The sequence below is a fragment of the Mesoplodon bidens genome (assembly GCF_964165515.1).
Source record: "Mesoplodon bidens genome assembly, chromosome: 2".
In the NCBI taxonomy this organism is placed as follows: Eukaryota; Metazoa; Chordata; class Mammalia; order Artiodactyla; family Ziphiidae; genus Mesoplodon; species Mesoplodon bidens.
In genome coordinates this window covers 131,957,945-131,977,965 of record NC_138177.1, presented here as the reverse complement: position 1 = coordinate 131,977,965, position 20,021 = coordinate 131,957,945, and the positions used below count along the sequence as shown (strand labels likewise).

At 44.3% G+C, this 20,021-nt stretch overlaps 1 protein-coding gene across 3 annotated transcripts in view; it reads left to right on the top strand.

Moving 5' to 3' along the window:
- Positions 1–9,610: 9,610 nt before the first annotated feature.
- Positions 9,611–20,021, top strand: part of ROR1 (receptor tyrosine kinase like orphan receptor 1) — a gene marked incomplete at its 5' end in the record, with an annotated part of 414,976 nt that continues 404,565 nt past the window's right edge. For all 3 annotated transcript variants that reach the window (XM_081217100.1, XM_081217102.1, XM_081217101.1), the window contains one exon: positions 9,611–9,701. In XM_081217100.1, coding sequence (XP_081073226.1) covers positions 9,611–9,701 — 91 coding nt within the window. The remainder of the gene's footprint in view (positions 9,702–20,021) is intronic.

The following is a 20,021-nucleotide window of genomic DNA, read 5'->3' as shown; positions in this document are numbered from 1 at the left end:
TCCATCGATAGAGGAATGAATAAAGAAGATGTGGTACATACAATGGAATATTACTCAGCCATAAAAAAAGAATGAAATAATACCATTTACAGCAACATGGATGGACCTAGAGATTATCATAAGGATGCTGTTTTTTGAATAGTGTGTAACACTTTTCTACACATGGCAGGGCAACACAGAACCCTAGAAGTCTATCCTGTGATTCTTCTACTGAAGGTTGCTATTAATTCCATACAATTTTTCCCACTACAGACACCTTCAAATAATACAGGATCTACTGAGTCATATGGGCCCAAGCAGCAGGGCCACTTGTACCCTACTTGGGCAAGAGCTCTTTCTTCTATAATTGCTGTACTGTTGTAGGGACTTTCTTCCTGAGGATCTGCCTCTCCTTTAGTCAACTGAGTTCTGGTCAGAAAACTGGTCCTGGCCTGGAACCTAGTAAAGTACCATGATTTTTATTTTTTACTCGGGAAGCTGCCTTCCACCTCCTGATCATCCATCCTTGATTAATTTTGGCTGAATGGTTTGAACAATGCCCTTGTTGCCTGCCCACATAATTTGCTCCTAGCGACGCTGTGTTCTTTTAAACATCTCCATAACTCTGTGAGCCAGGCTTCCCTGGCTGCCCCTCCAGCCTCACTACTCATCACAATAATTGTGTCCATGTTGCGTCTTTGGCTAAGCACTTCCACCTGGCCTTTATTTTGGGATATTATCATCCCTATTACCATCAACAATTCATTTTCTAACAGCATCTCTTAACATCTGCTCTGTCCTTGCAGAGGAGGGCCACTACTGAGCGTCTCATTGATTCTGGTGTCCTCCCGTCATCCACCCCCCTTTCCCACACCTACTTCTTGATTTCAATTCTTTCAATCCATTCTTTCAGTATTTCTCTTCATGATCTTAAATAGCATATAGCTGCATCTTGATATTTCAGTTTTAGTCATTATCTATTTATTTTTTATTTTTTATTTATTTATTTATTTATTTTTTTGTGGTACACGGGCCTCTCACTGTTGTGGCCTCTCCCGTTGCGGAGCACAGGCTCTGGACGCACAGGCTCAGCGACCATGGCTCACAGGCCCAGCCGCTCCGCGGCATGTGGGATCTTCCCAGACCGGGGCACGAACCCGTGTCCCCTGCATCGGCAGGCGGACTCTCAACCACTGCGCCACCAGGGAAGCCCTATTTTTTATTTTTTAATTGAAGTATAGTTGATTTACAAAGTTGTGTTAATTTCTGCTGTGCAGCAAAGTGATTCAGTTTTACATATACATATATACATATACACACACACACACACACACATTCTTTTTTCTTACTGGGGTATAGTTGTTTTACAATGTTGTGTTAGTTTCTGCTGTACAATGAATTGAATGAGCTATATGTATACATATATCCCCTCCCTCTTGGACCTCTCTCCTACCTCCCGCCCCATCCCACCCATCTAGGTCATCACAGAGCACTGAGCTGAGCTCCTTGCACTACACAGCAGGTTCCCACTAGCTATCTGTTTTACACACGGTAGTGTATATATGTCAATCCCAATCTCCCAATTCATCCCACTCCCCCTTCCCACCCCTGTGTTCACACATCTGTTCTCCATGTCTGTGTCTCTATTCCTGCCCTGCAAATAGGTTCATCTGTACCATTTTTCTAGATTCCACATATATGAGTTAATATATGATATTTGTTTTTCTTTTTCTGACTTACTTCACTCTGTATGACAGACTCTAGGTCCATCCACGCCTCTACAAATGACCCAATTTTGTTCCTTTTTATGGCTGAGTAATATTCCATTGCATATAGGTACCACATCTTCTTTATCCATTCATCTGTTGATGGACATTTAAGTTGCTTCCATGTCCTGGCTATAGTAAATAGTGCTGCAATGAACATTGGGGTGCATGTGTCTTCTCTTTTTTTTTGATATTTATTTATTTATTTATTTTTACATCTTTATCGGAGTATAATTGCTTTACAATGGTGTGTTAGTTTCTGCTTTATAACAAAGTGAATCAGTTATACATATACATATGTTCCCATATCTCTTCCCTCTTGCGTCCCCTCCCTCCCACCCTCCCAGGCGGTCACAAAGTACCGAGCTGATATCCCTGTGCTATGTGGCTGCCTCCCACTAGCTATCTACCTTACGTTTGGTAGTGTATATATGTCCATGCCTTTCTCTTGCTATGTCTGCATGTGTCTTTTTTTTTTTTTTTTGCGGTACGTGGGCCTCTCACTGTTGTGGCCTCTCCCGTTGCGGAGCACAGGCTCCGGACGCGCAGGCTCAGTGGCCATGGCTCACGGGCCTAGCCGCTCCGCGGCATGTGGGATCTTCCCGGACCGGGGCACAAACCCGCGTCCCCTGCATTGGCAGGCAGACTCTCAACCACTGCGCAACCAGGGAAGCCCTACATGTGTCCTTTTGAATTATGGTTTTCTCTGGGTATATGCCCACTAGTGGGATTGTAGGATCATATAGTAGTTCTATTTTTAGTATTTTAAGGAACCTCCAAACTGTTCTCCATAGTGGCTATATCAACTTACATTCCCACCAACAGTGCAAGAGGGTTCCCTTTCTCCACACCCTCTCCAGCACTTATTGTTTGTAGATTTTTTGATGATGGCCATTCTGACTGGTGTGAGGTGATAACTCATTGTAGTTTTGATTTGCATTTCTCTAATGATTAGTGATGTCGAGCAGCTTTTCATGTGCCTCTTGGTCATCTGTATGTCTTCTTTGGAGAACTGTCTATTTTGGTCTTCTGCCCATTTTTTATTGGGCTGTTTTTTTTTTTTTTTTTTCCTTTTTTGCGGTACGTGGGCCTCTCACTGTTGTGGCCTCTCCCATTTCGCAGCACAGGCTTCAGATGCGCAGGCTCAGCAGCCATGGCTCACGGGCCCAGCAGCTCCATGGCATGTGGGCTCTTCCCAGACCGGGGCATGAACCTGTGTCCCCTGCATAGGCAGGTGGACTCTCAACCAACGAGCCACCAGGGAAGCCAGGGCTGTTTGTTTTTTAAAATATTCTTTTATATTATGGTTATCATAAGATATTGAATATAGTTTTCTGTGCTATACAGTAGGACCTTGTGGTTAGTCGTTATCTATTAAATTCCACTATGAAATATGACCTCTCTTTCATAATCACCGCCCCCCCAACTCTATACTTCCCATCTTCCCACTCTCTCATAATTGATTGTAATTTTGGTTAGATTCAGTGTTTGTGGAATTATGTCTGTGTAATCTCTAGCTACAGCTAAACCATTAACATACTATGTTTATTTTTTCTTTTTTGTACAACTTTTTTTGTATTTCATGGAGTTAATCATTGTTTGTATTTGTATGTTTGGTTTTCTATATGCTTCTCATCAATTCATCCCAAAACTTTTCCTCAAAAGCAAAAGTTTTTCTTAAACCTAAATCCACCTGAGATTCTATCAGATGGTGATTTTTCTCCTAGAGTCTTCAGACCTGTTCCAATCTTGGCTAATTCTCCCTGTTCAATTATTCAGTTTCGCTTCTGGAAGACGCTTTCATTAACATCCTGAGAATTCCTCTCCCCTTTTTCCTAGATTCCAAGTGTCCATTTTTTTCTTTCTTTCTTTTTTTTTTTTTTTTGGTTTACTTTCTGAATAGCTGCCATATATTCTCTGATAGTGTCCTTGGAGAGGGTATGTGGTAGGCTGAGTAATGGCTTCCCAAAGACCCCATATCCTAATCCCCAGAACCTGTGAATTCATTTCTTTACATAGCAAAAGAGACTTTGCAGATGTGATTAATTTAAGAATTTTGTGATGAGGAGATTATCCTGGATTATCCAAGTGGGTCCTGTGTAATCACAAAGGTCCTTATAAGAGAGAAGATATGAAGATGAAGTGGAGAGAGATTTGAAGATGCTACACTGCTGGCTTTGAAGATGGAGGAAGGGGCCATGAGCCAAGGAATGCAGCTCTAGAAGCTGGAAAAACCATATTCTCCAGAAGGAACCAGCCCTGTTGATACCTTGACTTTAGTCCTGTAAAACTGATTTGGGACTTCGGGCCTACCAAACTAAGAGAATAGATTGGTATTGTTTTAAATCACCAAGTTTGTGGTAATTTGTTACAGAGACCATAAGAAACTAACACAGGGTACATGGAAGACACTTCTGAGGATTTGCATGTCAGCAGACGTTCTTCTCTCACTTCAAACGATAGTTTAGCTGAGTATAGAATTCTAAGTAACAAATAATTTTCCTTCAGAATTTTGAAAGAATTTCTCCAAGGCTTTTCTTTTTATTTCAGACATAATAATTATTTTTAATTTCCAGGACTATTGTTCACTACATCTTCCTCCCCCTCCTCATCCCCTGCAAACTGTTCTTATTCTATAAGAACAATCTCTTCACTTATCCTTCTGAAAGTGTGAATGATAGAATGTGTGTGTGTGTGTGTGTGTGTGTGTGTGTATAAGTTTTCTTCTATCTAAATAGTCTATTTCTTCCAAGGTATTTTTTCTTATTTATTTTTCTCTCTTATGTTTAGAACCTTTCTCCAAATGGTATTCTTTGGCTGTCAGCATGTATTATTTACTTTGAAAGTTCATTGAGGTGTAACTGACATACATACTTTAAATTGAGAATATTTAAAGTGTACACTTTAAAACATTTTTAATTTATTAAATTGTAATTGATTTACAATATTGTGTTAGTTTTAGGTGTACCACATCAGATTCTTTTCCATTATTGGTTATTACAAGATGCTGAATATAGTTCCATGTGCTATACAGTAAATCCTAGTTGTTTATCTGTTTTATATATAGTGGTGTACATCTATTAATCTCATACCCCTAATTTATTCCTCCCTCATTCCCCCTTTTGTAACCATAAGTTTGTTTTCTATGCTGTGAATCTGTTTCTATTTGGTAAATAAGTTGATTTGCATTATTCTTTAGATTCCACATATAAGTGATATCATATAATATTTATCTTTCTCTGACTTACTTCACTTAGTATAATCATCTGTAGGTCCATCCATGTTGCTGCAAATGGCAATATTTCGTTCTTTTTTATGGCTGTGTAATATTCCATTGTACATGTATGCCATATCTTCTTTATCCATTCATCTGTTGATGGACACTTAGGTTGCTTCCATGTCTTGCCTATTGTAAATAGTGCTGCTATGAACAATGGGGTGCATATATCTTTCTGAATTAGAGTTTTTGTATATTCCCAGGAGTGAGATTGCTGGATCATATGGTAACTCTATTTTTAGTTTTTTAAGGAACCTCCAGATTGTTTTCCATAGTGGCTGCACCAATTTACATTCCCACCAACAGTATAGAAGGGTTCTCATTTCTCCATACCCTCTCCAACATTTGATTATTTATAGACTTTTTAAAAAGTTTTTATTTATTTTTGGCTGCATTGGGTCTTCATTGCTGCGCATGGGCTTTCTCTAGTTGCAGTGAGTGGGCTTTCTCTAGTTGCAGCGAGTGGGGGCTACTCTTCATTACGGTGCACGGACTTCTCATTGCGGTGGCTTCTCTTGTTGCGGAGCATGGGCTCTGGGAGTGCGGGCTCGGTAGTTGTGGCTCGTGGGCTCTAGAGCACAGGCTCAGTAGTTGTGGCACATGGGCTCAGTAGTTGTGGCTCGTGGGCTCTAGAGCACAGGCTCAGTAGTTGTAGCTTGTGGGCTCTAGAGCGCAGCCTCAGTAGTTGTGGTGCATGGGCTTAGTTGCTTTGTGGCATGTGGGATCTTCCCGGACCAGGGCTAGAACCCGTGTCCCCTGTATTGGCAGACAGATTCTTAACCACTGTACCACGAGGGAAGCCCCTATAGACTTTTTGATGATGGCCATTCTTACTGGTGTGAGGTGATATCTCATTCTCGTTTTGATTTGCATTTCTCTAGTAATTAGCGATGTTGCAGCATATTTTCATGTACCTGTTGGCCATCTGTATGTCTTCCTTGGAGAAATGTCTATTTAGGTCTTCTGCCCACTTTTTGATTGTGTTGTTTGGCTTTTTGATATTGAGTTGCGTGAACTGTTAAAGTGTACAATTTGATGAGCATGTCGGTTATCAACTTATTGTTCTCAGTTCTGAGTGCACCCTTCAATATATGCTATATACTAAATAATAGAATTTCTTTAAGTGTTTGCCGTTTAAAGTGAGCTTTTTCCATAGCCAGGTCTGGAGGGACATTGCAGGAGGAAGAGGCTTCTTGTAGTTCCCAGCGTGGGCCCAGAACTCTGTCTCTCTGCCACCTTCTAGCCTTGGCCTGGTGATAATCTTTCTCATAGCCTTCTCAGCATGGAAACCAAAGCCCCAGTGTGGCTTGTATGCAGTCACCTGTGGCTAAGATGGTCTTATAGCTTTTCACACATCCCATCACTTGGATATAATGTAGAGAGATTTGACTTAGGCTTGACTCCTACCTTTTTGCCTTAATTTTATGGCTTTGGGCAAGTTTGTTTCCTTTTTTTTTTTTTTTTTTGAGAGTGATAAAAACATTTATTAAGCAGAAGCTCAGTATCAGGCCCTGTGCTAAGCACGTCACATTTTTTATTTAATTAAAATTTCCCATTCTGTGAAGTATATATTTGTATTTTCTTTTAATTAATGAAAGAGGTTAAGCAACTTTGGGGCAAGTTTCTTAACCTCATTTTAGATTAATTTCTTCGTCTGTGTAAAATAAAGATGACACAGACCTCATGGGAATTTTGATGGCCTAAGTAAGCTTGTGTATGTAAATAATAATAATAATAATAATAATAGTGTTATTATATCTATAACATTTTTTAAGTGCCTACTCTGTTCCACATTCTCATAAAAGCACTTTATGTGAGTTAACTCATTTAACATTCATAGCAGTATGGAATAGGTACTATTATTATCATCACCACTTTGAAGAGAAACCTGAAGCACAGAGGGACTATGATATTTGCCCACGGTCACTCAGCAGAGACAAGAAAAGCTGGAGCATGCACCCAGGCAGCCTGTACTCATCAGCACTGGCATTTACTGAACTTGCATAAATATTTCCTTTGTCTTTTTTTTAAACAGGAAGAGCCTTTTTCTAGCCTATCCTTTGGGAACTAGTATGTTACAGCTAAACTTCCAGGGATCTGGGATGACTGAGGGAGTGCTTACCTGGGTCTGGACTGGTTGATGCAGGTTCCACTTTTGGCTCTGGCCAGCTGTGGGACGTTGGGCCAGGAAGTTTCACCTCTCTGACTCCCATGTTTCTCATCTATAAAATGTTAAGGGGGGTAATTTCCAGGGCCCTTTCCAGCTGTCACATTCCTCACGTCTATGATTCTGTGATTAAGTTCCTGGAAGGTTTAAGTACTGATAAAAGTGCCATTAAGTTCTGTATACTCAGCACTGGCAGCCGTCTGTTACCTAAGATACCTGGGCCAAGCCGTTATGGGGCGGGGTTTGGGGGCAGGGTGGGTAGAACAGAAAAGGCTCCTTGTCTGGCAACTAACTGTTGTTCTGTAGACGACGGAAGACTGTTCAGCAATGTGCAGTGTCCTGAGATTCCTCTGATTTCTGGACCATGGTGTATTGAGGCCGACCATCAAAGACAGTTTTCTAACAAGAGAACCTTGTGCAGTAAGTTCCTCAGGCAAGTGACAGGAGATAATTGAGACAGGATTGAATGGGTCTCAGGCAGAGAAACTTGAGGACAGACCTATTTGGGCGATAAACTGGTTGACCCAAGGCCTCTCTGTCCATCATTCCTTGACCTCAGGTCAGAGTGATAGAAAGGGGAAAAGCTATCAAGGCAGCTGGGGACGCTCCTGCTCTGAAGTCCTGAGAAGAATAAGTGACTGTTTGTCCCACATGGGTTAGTCATTCACCTGCCTGAAGGCAGAGGGCCACGAGCCTAGAGTCTAGGACCTGCTGCGACAGAATCTGGGCTACAAAGTCCTTGCCTTCAATGAGGTGACTGCTCATTATAAAATCCTAAAGCTAGGTTCTTAGAGGCTATTGCTGCAGCAATAATAATCACTGCCACTCATCGAGTGCTTGTTATATGCTAGGCTCTGGCCAAGAACTTTGAGGCCCATCATGGCAAAGAGACTGAGTCTTGGCTCGGCCATCCATTGTCTGTGTGACTGTGGGCAAGTCACTTACTCTTTTTTGCATTTCAATCTCTCAAACTGTATTATGAGGATAATCTGTGTAAAAGTGCAAAGAGATGTAAAAATTTGTAATGACTTTTTTTTTTTTAAACTGTCAATGGAAGATTCAGGAGCTAAATGTACACAAAGCACTAGGCAAACAGGAGGTATTCAGTAAATGATTATCTATACTGTGGGCTTCTTGGTGTTCCTCTAGGCCAAGACTGACTGGTGTCTCTTTTTGCTCTTGCATCCTCATAGCCTAAAGCAGGGCCTGGAACCCAGCAGGTGCTCACCATTCCATATGATCAAAGGCCCTCTCCACAAGGTCATGAGTATTTATGTATCACAAAATTCATAACGCTTAACCAGGAGAAATGGACAAAAACATAATGTTAGTAGGAGACTTTAATGACCCCTTTGGCCGAGCAACCGGACAAAAAAATATGCAAAGACACAGAAGGCCTAAGAAACATAATATAAAGGTCAAATTGAGATAGTCACCTATCTCCACATTCTGAAGACAGAAAAACACCTTTCAAGAGACCAAGGGGACATTGACAAAAACTGACCACAGAGAAATCCTCAATACATCTTCATAAGGAAACAGTGCAGATGACATTGATTTCGATGCAGTGAAACTAGAAATTGAAGACAAAATGGGAAAACATAAATCACTTGGGTCAAAGAGAAACTCAGAAGGGAAATTGCATGATATCACTAAACGTTCTATTACCCGGGGTCACACAGCTAACAGTGGTAGAGCTGAGGCCGTTAGAATCTGGGTCTCCTAAGTCATTCAGCCACGAACCGGTTTGCGAAGCCCGACAAGTGTCCCTGAGCCTCGGTTTCCCTTTCTGTCAAATGGCCCCAAGGGCACGCTGGGCTCAAGTCCCACTGCAGGTTTGAGCTGTCGTGGGGCAGGGGAGGCGCGGGAGCAACGACTTTTGGGACGTCTGGGAGGGTGCGGGTGTTGAGAGGCAGCAGCAGAGGGCGCTGGGTCGCCGGCCTGGGCTCGCCTCTGCCATTGGTCGGGGCCCGGGCGCTGGGCTGGAGAGTTGGTGGAAAGTGACAAGTTGAGGGAGGCTGAGAGCAAGAGAGCGAGCGCGCAGAGCAGGAGGAGACGCCGCGGCCACCACGGAGGGAGCCCCGGGACGGCAGCCACCGGGCGCAGGGCGCGCCCTTCTCAGAGCCCGAGCCGGCGAGACTCGCAGTCCGCGAGTGCGACCCCGACAGCCCGGGACTGAACTGGCCGTCCGGGACGCGGCGAGGCTGCAGCCAGAGGGCTGGGGAGGGACCGAGTTTACGGGGTCCTGAGCGGCCGGGCGGAGGCGAAGGAGCAGGTTAGAGGGAACAAAGAACTTCTCAGACGCCCCCGGCATCCTGTGGGGAGAGCGGCCGGGACGAGGTGGCCGGGACCCCGGGCAGAGCCCGTGGATGTTCTGCGCGCGGCCTGGGAGCCGCCGCCGCCGCCGCCGCGAGAGGAGGAATGCACCGGCCGCGCCGCCGCGGGGCGCGCCCGCCGCTCCTGGCGCTTCTGGCCGCGCTGCTGCTGGCGGCGCGTGGGGCCGCTGCCCAAGGTAAGAGGAGCATCAGCCGGCTCGCGGGCCCGCCCGGCCCCGGCCACCCTCCCGCCGGCCCGCCCTGCGCTGGGCAGACAGGAAGCGTCGCGCCCGCCTCGGGGGGCGGCCGGCGCCCCGTCGGGGGTCTTGCCAGCGCGACTCCAGGCGCCGGGGAGGCAGGCGAGGGGATTCACCCGGGAGCCCCGCTGTGGGCCGGGGGTGCGCCCGGGGACTTCTTCCTCGGCGCCCAGCCGCAGTTGTCGGCGCTGACAGGAAGCGTGGAGGGGTTGGGGGTCGTGGGGCGATGGGATGCTTTTCGTCCCCCCATCTCACGCCGGACCCCTAACGCACTCCAACCGGTGTTCAGGCAAGTCCATCCTGCTCCCAAATCGCAGACGCCTTGGAGAGCGTGGTCCAGAAGGGAGTTTGTATTTTCAGGGGTGCCTGCGAGAGCCCAGGCTGTCCGCAGACCGACCCAAACAAAAACCCTGTCCTCCTGAGGCTCGGGCGGCCTCGCATCTCCACCATCCCCGGCTCGCCGGCCTTCTGTAGGGTCACGATGGAGGCCACAACATGTGCGCTGCCGCCGCCGCCACTTTGTGCAAAATGTGCTGTCAGAGGAGGCCTGCTGCTCCAGAGTGCGTGTGTGTGTGCGTGTGTGTGTGTGTGTTACAAACAAGGGGGGAAAAGACAGCTAATGCATACTTGATTTTGGTAATCTCCAAAGACAATCGCAACAGTTAGAGAAAGACTTCACCGAAAGCCAGAGCGTCTTAGCTCGCTGCGGGAAGCTGGGATCCTTGCTGCGTCTAAGCCGGTACACAATGAGAGGGAAGAGCCCGGCTGCGCCTGTGGAGACAGCCGATTCATTCTTTGGAGGTTGGAGGGGGAAAGTTGATTAAAGTCTCCAGGGTCTTGGGTCTCACTTTTAACATGCATCCCTTGAGGGGGTGCTGCAGCCCCTGGATTCTTCCCTCCCCCACTCGCAGCCCCAACCCATGCTCTTTTATCATGCATCTTTCATTTTTAAGTTAACGCTGTGCTTTAGGAAAAAAAGGCTCTGGGCTATTTAGCAGTTGAGGGGAAAAAATCTATTCGCTACATGGTCTATGACTGCAGAATTAGTTTAGACTAAAATCTAGCTAATATTTTTCGTAGTAGAAAACACCCTCTGGAAGGAAGTTGTGGGTGAATTTTGATTTCTTAGAGATGACTTTGGGGAGGTGGGAACCACATTTTCCGAGGATGATTCTGAAATTGATCCTGTAGTGTGGTTGGGCTAATCTGGAGGCTCCTCGGGGTAAATACAGCTCCTAATTGTAATTAAGATGTACATCAGCAGGGAGTGCACCTTCTTGATGAAAAATCCTAATGAAATGTAAACAGCTTGGTCACATGGATGTTTGCTTCGTTGATGCCAAACATCTGGTTCCATGCCACACACCTGGGTGAAAAGTAAAGAAGGGGCCATGCTGCCTAAAACATTGTAAACATCCTTCTGATGTCAGGTTGCCCGGTGAATTGAGGTGGAGATAACCAGGGTGATTCTAGCTAAGGCAAGGAAGGCTCCTAGCGTGGGGCCTTGATTACTTCGGTTATATCCTCTGTTCACTCTACTTCTACATAAGCTTTCAACGGTGGTTGCTTTTAGATCATGGGGGAGGGAGGGTACAGTGCACCTTTCCTTGGTTATCTGCCTTTAAATAAATGTACAGGCAATGATTTTGCTGAATGTAAGACAATTTTGTTATCAGCAGTCACCCAAATTGTGTCTTGTTTAATTGTCTACAGGCTTAAAAAAACTTAAAAAAAATTCCTCACAAATTTATTGTTTCTTTGTCTAAAAAGTATAAAAGCTGCCAGCTTTGGCCACTTCTTAGGTCGCATTTCTGTGGGACCTCCATGCGTATGAATTAAAATTGTTTCTTTTTCTCCCATGAAAATTTTTTTTTAAATAAAGAGTATTGCCTATTCTGAGCTCTTCAATATTGAGCTAAAATCAGTTATTACTGCCTTATTTATTGTCTAATAAATCCCTTTCCATTTCTGTGAATGCTTGATATTTTCTCTGGGGAGAAGTCTTCTAGTGGAACTCAGATTTACCTTCTTGTCTGGTCCAAGATTCTTAAGGTAACTCAGCCAGAGGCTCAGGAAATCAGCCTAAGGGGAGATATGTTTCATTTATTTATTTATTTTAAAAGTGCTCAGCATTTCTCCCATCATTTCTCTATTTTGTTAGCCAGGAGGAGCAAACCTTTACATTTGCTTTTTCTGGTCTGTTCATTGTTTTCTCCCCATCTTCCTCTTACCAACCCGGAGCTAAACCTCTCTAAGAAGCTGAAGCCGTGATAACTGTACCCAGAGCTCAGGGCCTTTAGAACCCACCTAGGCCTCTCAGAATCCTGTAGATTCTGTGGTTTGGCTGCTTGGAGGCAGAGGGGGGTGGCCTGCTACTGTTTGCTGTCATTTTGTAAACTTTCCAATGATGTTTTAATAGGTGCCTGTCCTGTCGGCTTCTAGAATCAGAATCTCTTGAGGGCAACAGGACTGTTAGCTTTCCTGGTGAAACACTGGAGACCAAGTCATCCAGCTGCATCTTTATTAGAGACACCTGAAAATCCTGCCTGGGGGAGCCACACAGAGAGGCCTAATTGACAAGGGGTGTGGTCCAACTGCCTCTGGCAATGTGTTGGGAATATTTAATTTTTAATATTGATTCAGTATACCTGATGGCTGTATAGCTATTCAGATACCTGGGATTATCTTTCTGGCATTTAGTTAGGAGTCCTTTTACAAACTTAACTTTGGTCTGTATTTTCCTCTCTCCATCTCCCACATGGTGAGCATAGGCCTCAAATGAGACTTGAAAGTTTCTAAGTGGTGTGTTACTTGCATTCATTAGTGTTCAATTTGGCTGTGGTTTGGTGGTACCACATACCCCATTTCAGATATTTTTGAAAATTTTACCCAGCATCCTATGGAGAAAGGAATGCTCTGTAGACTATATATGTATATAAAATGTACATATATATCTATATAAATGGCATATGTTTATACACGTATATAGTAAGTGGGCCATAGATTTTTGTTGAATGAATGGAGAATAACTTTTTTGGTTGTATGTAAAATTGTTGTGTTATTTGCTTTTCCTAGTTAAAAACTCAACATGGCGTATTTTCAAGGATTTTTTCCTTTTCTTGTCTCATCTTCTAGTATGAAGGGAGTATAGTAGAACTGAACAGTAGAGCTTAATGGTTATGAGCACAGGTGTTGGAGTTAACAGACATGGGTTTGAATCTTTTCTCTGCCACATACTGGGTATGGTGATTAGTTTTTCTCAGCCTTACCTGAGTGTTATGAGATCTCAATGAAACCATGTATGGCAAGTACTGGGGAAGAGCACGCAGCCTAGAGGGTCTTAACTTGGGGTACCTGAAATTAAGGCTAGGAAACCCCCCAGAAATAATACACAAACTTTAATGTGCATTTTTGTGTTTGTATGTTTCTAGCTATAATCTGATTTTTTAAGGAAACTGCAATCCCCCCAAAATAGGAACCATTGATTTGGAGTGTTTGGTGCTTGGGGCAGTGAGTTGCCTTCCTGGGTAGGTTGCAAAAGGTTGAGGGTTGGTTGAGGGGGGTCCTGGGCCTTAGCCCAGATCTGCACAATCCATGGGGCCTCTATCTCTCCTCACTTTCTGCTTTCTCTCCCACCAGGCCACTGTTATTGGGCCTGAGAGAAGCTGAAGAATGGTGTCAAATCCTTTGACCTCTACCAGGAATGTATTTCCGTGAACCCAAGCATTCTGAGATGCTGGTGTTTGCACAATTTATTAAACAGACACTTGCATAATCCTTACAATAGGCCAGTCACCGTTCTAAGCATTTTGCAAGTATTAACTCACTGAATCCTCACAACAACCCTATGAGGGCGGTGGCACAATTAGCTCATTTTGATTTAGGCACAGAGAGGTTAAATGACTTTCTCAAGGTCACATGGCTAGGAAGTGGCATTGCTGGCCTTACAGAGGCTAAGAGTTCACGCTCTTATCTAACTGCTGCCCTAGACAGTCTCTCCTGGTTTAAGTCTTAAAATTTACACTATTTTTATGTTATGTAGGAGCCAAAGGTGCCTTTTCCCCAGGTTTTCTAGGAGCAGCAAAGGGATGTTCTCTTAGCCATATCTAGGGGTTATAATAAATGATTGGAGACAGCCAATTTCAGTTTTCCTTCCCGTGCTGGAGTTGCCTGAGCAAGACCTGCTGTAACTCAGAGATAGACCGGAATGGCCTCTATAGTCTGTACTTGTGATCAGGAGGAATTATATTGTTGTAATGAACTGCACCTTGGATGCGGTTTGAGGAGTGTGTCTGGCAATTCCTTCCAACCAGCGATGAGATGTATTTTGATGAAGTGCCTCTGTATTTGCATCTTGGTGTACAACTTGGGGTGTAGGCTGAAAAGGGGTGATTTATTAGAGTGTTCTCTAGTGGGAGAGCTGGCTTGCCAACTCCAAGTTCCTGATGTGGATCAGACCCTCGCAAATCCAGCCCCGTCTGGGAAACACTCAAGTCTCCGAGGCCTCTTTCTCAAACGGAAGAGCCTCAGCTTGGCCTTACCTAATCCCCAAGGTGCGTCAGGAGAGTCTGTTCTGTAGACAGACAGAAAGGAATAGTCTTCTATGATTCTGAGAAAGTGCTCTGGAGTTGAAGCGGGGGGATGATGGGGTGGGGGCTTTGGGTTGGGGGAACTCTTCGAGATCCTTAACTAAATGCAGCTGCTTGTTACACGGAGCCTGACTTGCATGCCAGGAATATCTAAAAAGCTAACGAATACAAAATAAAAATAAACAGCAGTAAAAAGGCTCTCTCTTTGTTGCAGTAAGCTCGGTTGGGGTTTTCAGTTTGTTTAGGAATGGGATCATTGTGGCACCCACTTTATTTTGGTAAAGGCAGTGAAACGTGGATTGATGTTCTGTCATTGGGATGCTACCACCACCTGAACTTTTTCCTTCACGCCTCCCCCCTCAGAACGCCCAGGCATGAACAGCCACAGGGCCTGAGTCTCAAACTGTTGCCTCTGAGTGAATTACATTGAAAGAGGGTAGATAATTTAATGGGATAATGTTGGCAGGGCCAGCAAATTTCACACCCCATCTCTCACTAATAGAAAGGCAGTAGAAGGCTACAATATCCTCAGATGAAAAGGTTGTATAAAACGGTTCTGCTTAACAGTCACTGTCTGTCCATAAATAAGGTTCTGTAGAGTTTTGATCCAAAAGCTGTTATTAAATACTGATAAGCCAACCCTCATAATGTTTGGCCTGCTTACATTTCCTTTTTTTTTTTTTTTCTTCTCTCATAGAACCATAGATTTTTTTTTAAGAGGGGGAAGGGACCTAAAGATCAACCAGTCCAAACTGTTTATTTTCTCAAGTATTTCTGTACAGAAAGGACCTTCTTTTATAGCCGTTTAAAGAGGCGGTATGGAGTAACAGAAATGGAATGGGATTTGAACCTGATAGACTAGAGTTTGAATTGGGGCTTTGCTGCTTGCTGGCTGTGTGACCTTAGGCAAAGTTCTTTGACCTTCAGAGCCTCAGTTTCCTTCTCTGCAAAATGGGGATAACAGTAATATCTGACTCACAGGGTTTTTGTGAGAATTAGAGGAGATAATTGACATAAAGCACCTAACACAGCACCACAGACCTAGTAGCTGCTATCATCAGCAGGGTTTGCTGGAGAAATCAGAACAAGTGGTTCCAAAACAATGAGCATTGTGCTGTGAGATACAAACCAAGACTTAGAGAGCAGCAATTTTTTTCAAGATGGTAGGACTCTTCAGTGTTCTTTTTTACAGGGAGTATATAGATACTCTAGATGTGAGCAGGCCCAGGCTAGTGCTGGGGACCTGGACTGGAGAAGATTCCACAGGGCAATTTTGCAAAGCCTTAAAACAAAGGCTTTTTTCAGAACAGTGAACTCTTTGGGGAAGAGCAACCCCTCCCTGGTGCTTGGTGTAATTCCAGAATCCTGCAATGGGGAATGTTACATTTCAGGGACCTCCACTTGTAATCTGACCGTTTTTAGCTCCAATATCCAAATAATCTTGCTGAGCACAACTTGAAAGAGAAGGATAATGGCCGGAGGAAAGAATCCTGAGGTGCTCTGTTAGCCATTTAAAATTTCTGAGTACAAAAAAAAAAAAGTTCACATTACCCAAAGAGAGAAGAGTAAAGAAGTGTGTGGGAAGGGGGAGGGGAGATAAAAACGAACCCGGTCTAAAGACCAAGACCGGGTTTGTGGTTTTATTTTTATTTTTCAACAGTAAAGCTTGTCATTTAATGCATTTCAACTTACATTTGATTTATATTTATTATATGCAAGATTTGGTGTTAGTGCCCAGGAGTAAAACGTGATCACTGCCCTCAAGGAGAGATGGAGGAGGGACATTCTTACTTTTTAAAGAACCTACTATGTGCCAGGCATAGTTCTTTATAGGTATTAGGTTTGTATGTCCCAGCATCCCCTTGAGGTTGGACTTCTGACCCCATTTGTCAGATAAGGAAATCGAGGCTCAAGTATTGAGGTAAGCGTCTTAGCCAACCTCACAAAACTATTAAGTTGGGTTTGGCATTTGAACGTAGGTATTTGGACTCTCAAGTGTATGCTATTTCCACTGTCCTTGACGTGTAATTGGAGAGGCAAGATGAACAGATATGTACCTCCACATGCCAACTGGCTCTCCCATAAGTGAATTATAGGAAAGGGTCGTGAAAAAAGGACTTTGGGAACACAGGGGTAGAAGACATTAATTCTCACTCAGGGAATTGGAGGGTCAGAGGGAGAAATCCATGCCCTTCAGCGGCGTATTGTGAGGATGCATTGAGATAATGCATGGAAGATGCTCAGCATCCTGAGTGCTCAGCTGTAGTTCTGTAGCCAGAAAGAGGCCTGGTCAGGATTTATCTGCCTCAAAAGCCTGTGTGCTCTTAATTGTTATGATGTGCTCCTTTTCAACAGGTGTGTGGTTTGTAGGAATAGTAAGTGGCTATGCAGCCCCCAAATAAAAGGGAACACAGTTTCTCTGGTATCTTCCCCACCTGCCCTAATCTAGATTTTTGGATTCAGCTCTGCTTTGGGCAGGGTGGGGAGGGTGGATCTGCACAGGCGTGAGTTTGGAGAGAATCATGAAGCCTAATCATAAACCATAACACTTCTGGAACTCTAGCCAGGACCTGCCATGTTCCCCATTCATTCTCTGATCATACATTTTTCTGTGCACTTATTCTGAGCCAAATATTTTCCTAGTCACTAGAGACATAAAGGTGAATAAGGCTAGGTCCTTCCCTTGGAGGGTTTTTCAAATGGCAGGCCTGTGGCAGAGATTGCTAGCTGATCATCAGATCTGTTTCATCTCTTCCTGGGCACATGGCTAGACTACATTTCCCAGGTCCCTTGCAGTTAAACTGAGGCCATGTGACTAAATATTAGCCAATGGAATGAGGTTGAAAGCAATGAGTGTCACCTGTACACCTGATCCATAAAAAACTTCCCACGCAGGATTGCTATGATCCTGTATGTGGGAACTCTAGAAGTCACGTGTTGAAGACACCACAAAATGGAAACAGCTTGGAACCCACCCTTAATGACTGCCCGGTGGAAGCCACCTGCCAGTCCCCACTTGTTTAGGTTTTATGTGAGTAAGAAATGAACTTCTATTGTAGTGAAGGCTGAGATTTCAGGGCTTATCAGTTATAGCTGCTAATGTTATCTTAACATTATTTATATAACTAACATTTTATATCTGTCTATCTATCTATCTATCTATCTATCATATAGTTGTAAACCATAGCGCACCATGAGATGAATTTTGTGGGTCTGAATCACTATTTTTAGATAGAATAGAATAGGAAATATCAGAGTGCATTACATTAATCTGGTGAGTATTTTGGGAAACTTTAGCTTCAGTTTGGTATGTGCTGATTTGGGTTATTATTGAGCTCTCATGATCAAAAGTTTGAAAGTCACTGTTTTTCTGAAGGCATACAAGTCAACAGCTCTGTACAGCAGAGTGTGGTAGTTATGCTAATAGTGGTAAAGTCCCAGTGCTATAGAGACTCAGTTAACGAGTGCCTAGGAAGCAGAAATGGCAAAAGGGGTTCATCTTTCCAGTCAATTTGTATTGGCTGCCTGTGGTGCAGTGTTGAAAAGGATTCTGAGGTTTCTTCCAGGGTCTCTGGGAGGGAATGCTGTGATCTGATGACAGCATCTGCCGTGGGCTTGGGAGGATGAGTAGAGGCTCAGACCTAGCTTGCATCTGACCACTTTGCAGGGAGTCGGGGCTCCTTCCAGTGAATTCAACCCCTTCCCCAATTATTTATGGCACACAAACGGTGTCTGTAGCGCTGTGCTCAGCACTGTGGGGGTTCTAGAAGAACTATGACTAGCCCTTGTAGAGTTTACCTTTTAGGGGCAATAAAATAGACACTTGTGAAATAACTTTGCAGCCAGAGAGTGCACAGTTGGCAATTACAGATGCAGAATGCCTAGAAGAGAGCAGTCTTTCCGGAGGAAGTGGGATATGATACGAGCCGGAAAAGATGGGAAGGATTGAAATGGAGAGAGGAGAGGAGCTGGACATTATGCCCCTGCCCTGGTCTCCAGGGACTTGCCCAGGCTGTCCAGGCTTCTTCAACTGGGCCTTCACCCTGGGATGAAGCTGATCTTTGGGGATGGGAGAGTAATGAAGAGGAAAGAGGGCTTTGAGTGGTGCCTTCATGTTTTTTTTTTTTTTTTTTTTTTTTGCGTATGAAAGGAGCAGGGGAAGGGAGGAAGAAGCAGGGTTTTACTGGAAGCCTGATAACTTATTTTTCTCTCCAAAAGAGTGTCCCAGAGAATTAAAAATTCAGTACATTTCAGGGCTGCTTGTCAAAGGTATCATGTATCTTATTCCCTCTGCTGCAGCAGTTTTGTTTTGTAGTGAAGGTTACTAAATCTCAGTCCACCTTTTGCCTGCGTGAAGAACATCATAATAGTTGAGTAATACACATCAAGAATCCTGTGTGCCAAGAAATATTTTAAGTTCTTTAACTATTTTAAGTTGAATTGTCTTCGGGGAAACCCTATGAGGTAGGCACTAATTATTAGCTCCATTTTCCAGATAAGAAAACTGAGGTACAGAGAAGGTAGGTAACTTGATCAGTATCAAACAGCAAGTTAAGTGGGAGAGCCAGGATTTGAACCTAGTTGTCCCGAGTCCGGGGCTTTGTCCTTGATCATTAGGCTATTTTACATCTCATTAAAAAAAAAAAATGCGGGCTTCCCTGGTGCCGCAGTGGTTGAGAGTCTGCCTGCCGATGAAGGGGACACGGGTTCGTGCCCCAGTCCGAGAAGATCCCACATGCCGCAGAGCGGCTGGGCCCGTGAGCCATGGCCGCTGAGCCTGCGCGTCCGGAGCCTGTGCTCCGCAACGGGAGAAGCCACAACAGTGAGAGGCTCGCATACCGGAAAAAAAAAAAAAAATGCTACCTGATGATTCAGATTCTCTGTAAGATCCCAGTCAAATAGCTGAGTCAAAATAATTATAATTGAAGCCTCCATTTGTACAGGGCTTTGCAGCTTACAAAATTATTTCATGTATATTACCATTAACTTTTCAAATATTCCAATGCAATAGAATTTCTTTCTTTCTCTCTCCCTTTTAAAATTAGGCTTGTGAGGTTGGCAGTTCACCTAAAGTCACTGCAGCTGGTGGAGCCTGTCTGAAACCCAGCCTCTTTTTTTTTTTTTCTTTTTTTGCCGTACGTGGGCCTCTTACTGTCGTGGCCTCTCCCGTTGCGGAGCACAGGCTCCGGACGCGCAGGCTCAGCGGGCCATGGCTCACGGGCCCAGCCGCTCCGCAGCATGTGGAATCCTCCCGGATCGGGGCACGAACCCGTGTCCCTTGCATCGGCAGGCGGACTCTCAATCACTGCGCCACCAGGGAAGCCCACCAAGCTTTTTTGACTTCAGGCCTTTAGTGCTTTCTGCTGTAAGCAACTGGGGGAATTCCCTGATGGTCCTGTGGTTAGGACTCTGTGCTTTCACTACCAAGAGTGCGAGTTCGATCCCTGGGCAGGGAACCTGCAAGCTGCGTGTCCAAAAAAAAAAATTAAGAAACTGGAATTTGTGACTCTATGTCTTGTCACTGCAGTTTTACCAGTAAATGAATTTGCCTGATTCTCCTCAAATCAGCTATGGTTTTTGGAAATAGTTGTGAGGCATTTGTGGGTGGAACCTGGAGCTAGGGTTCCTGAAATCTAAGAAAGTTCACTTGCAAATAGACTGAGAGAAGTTA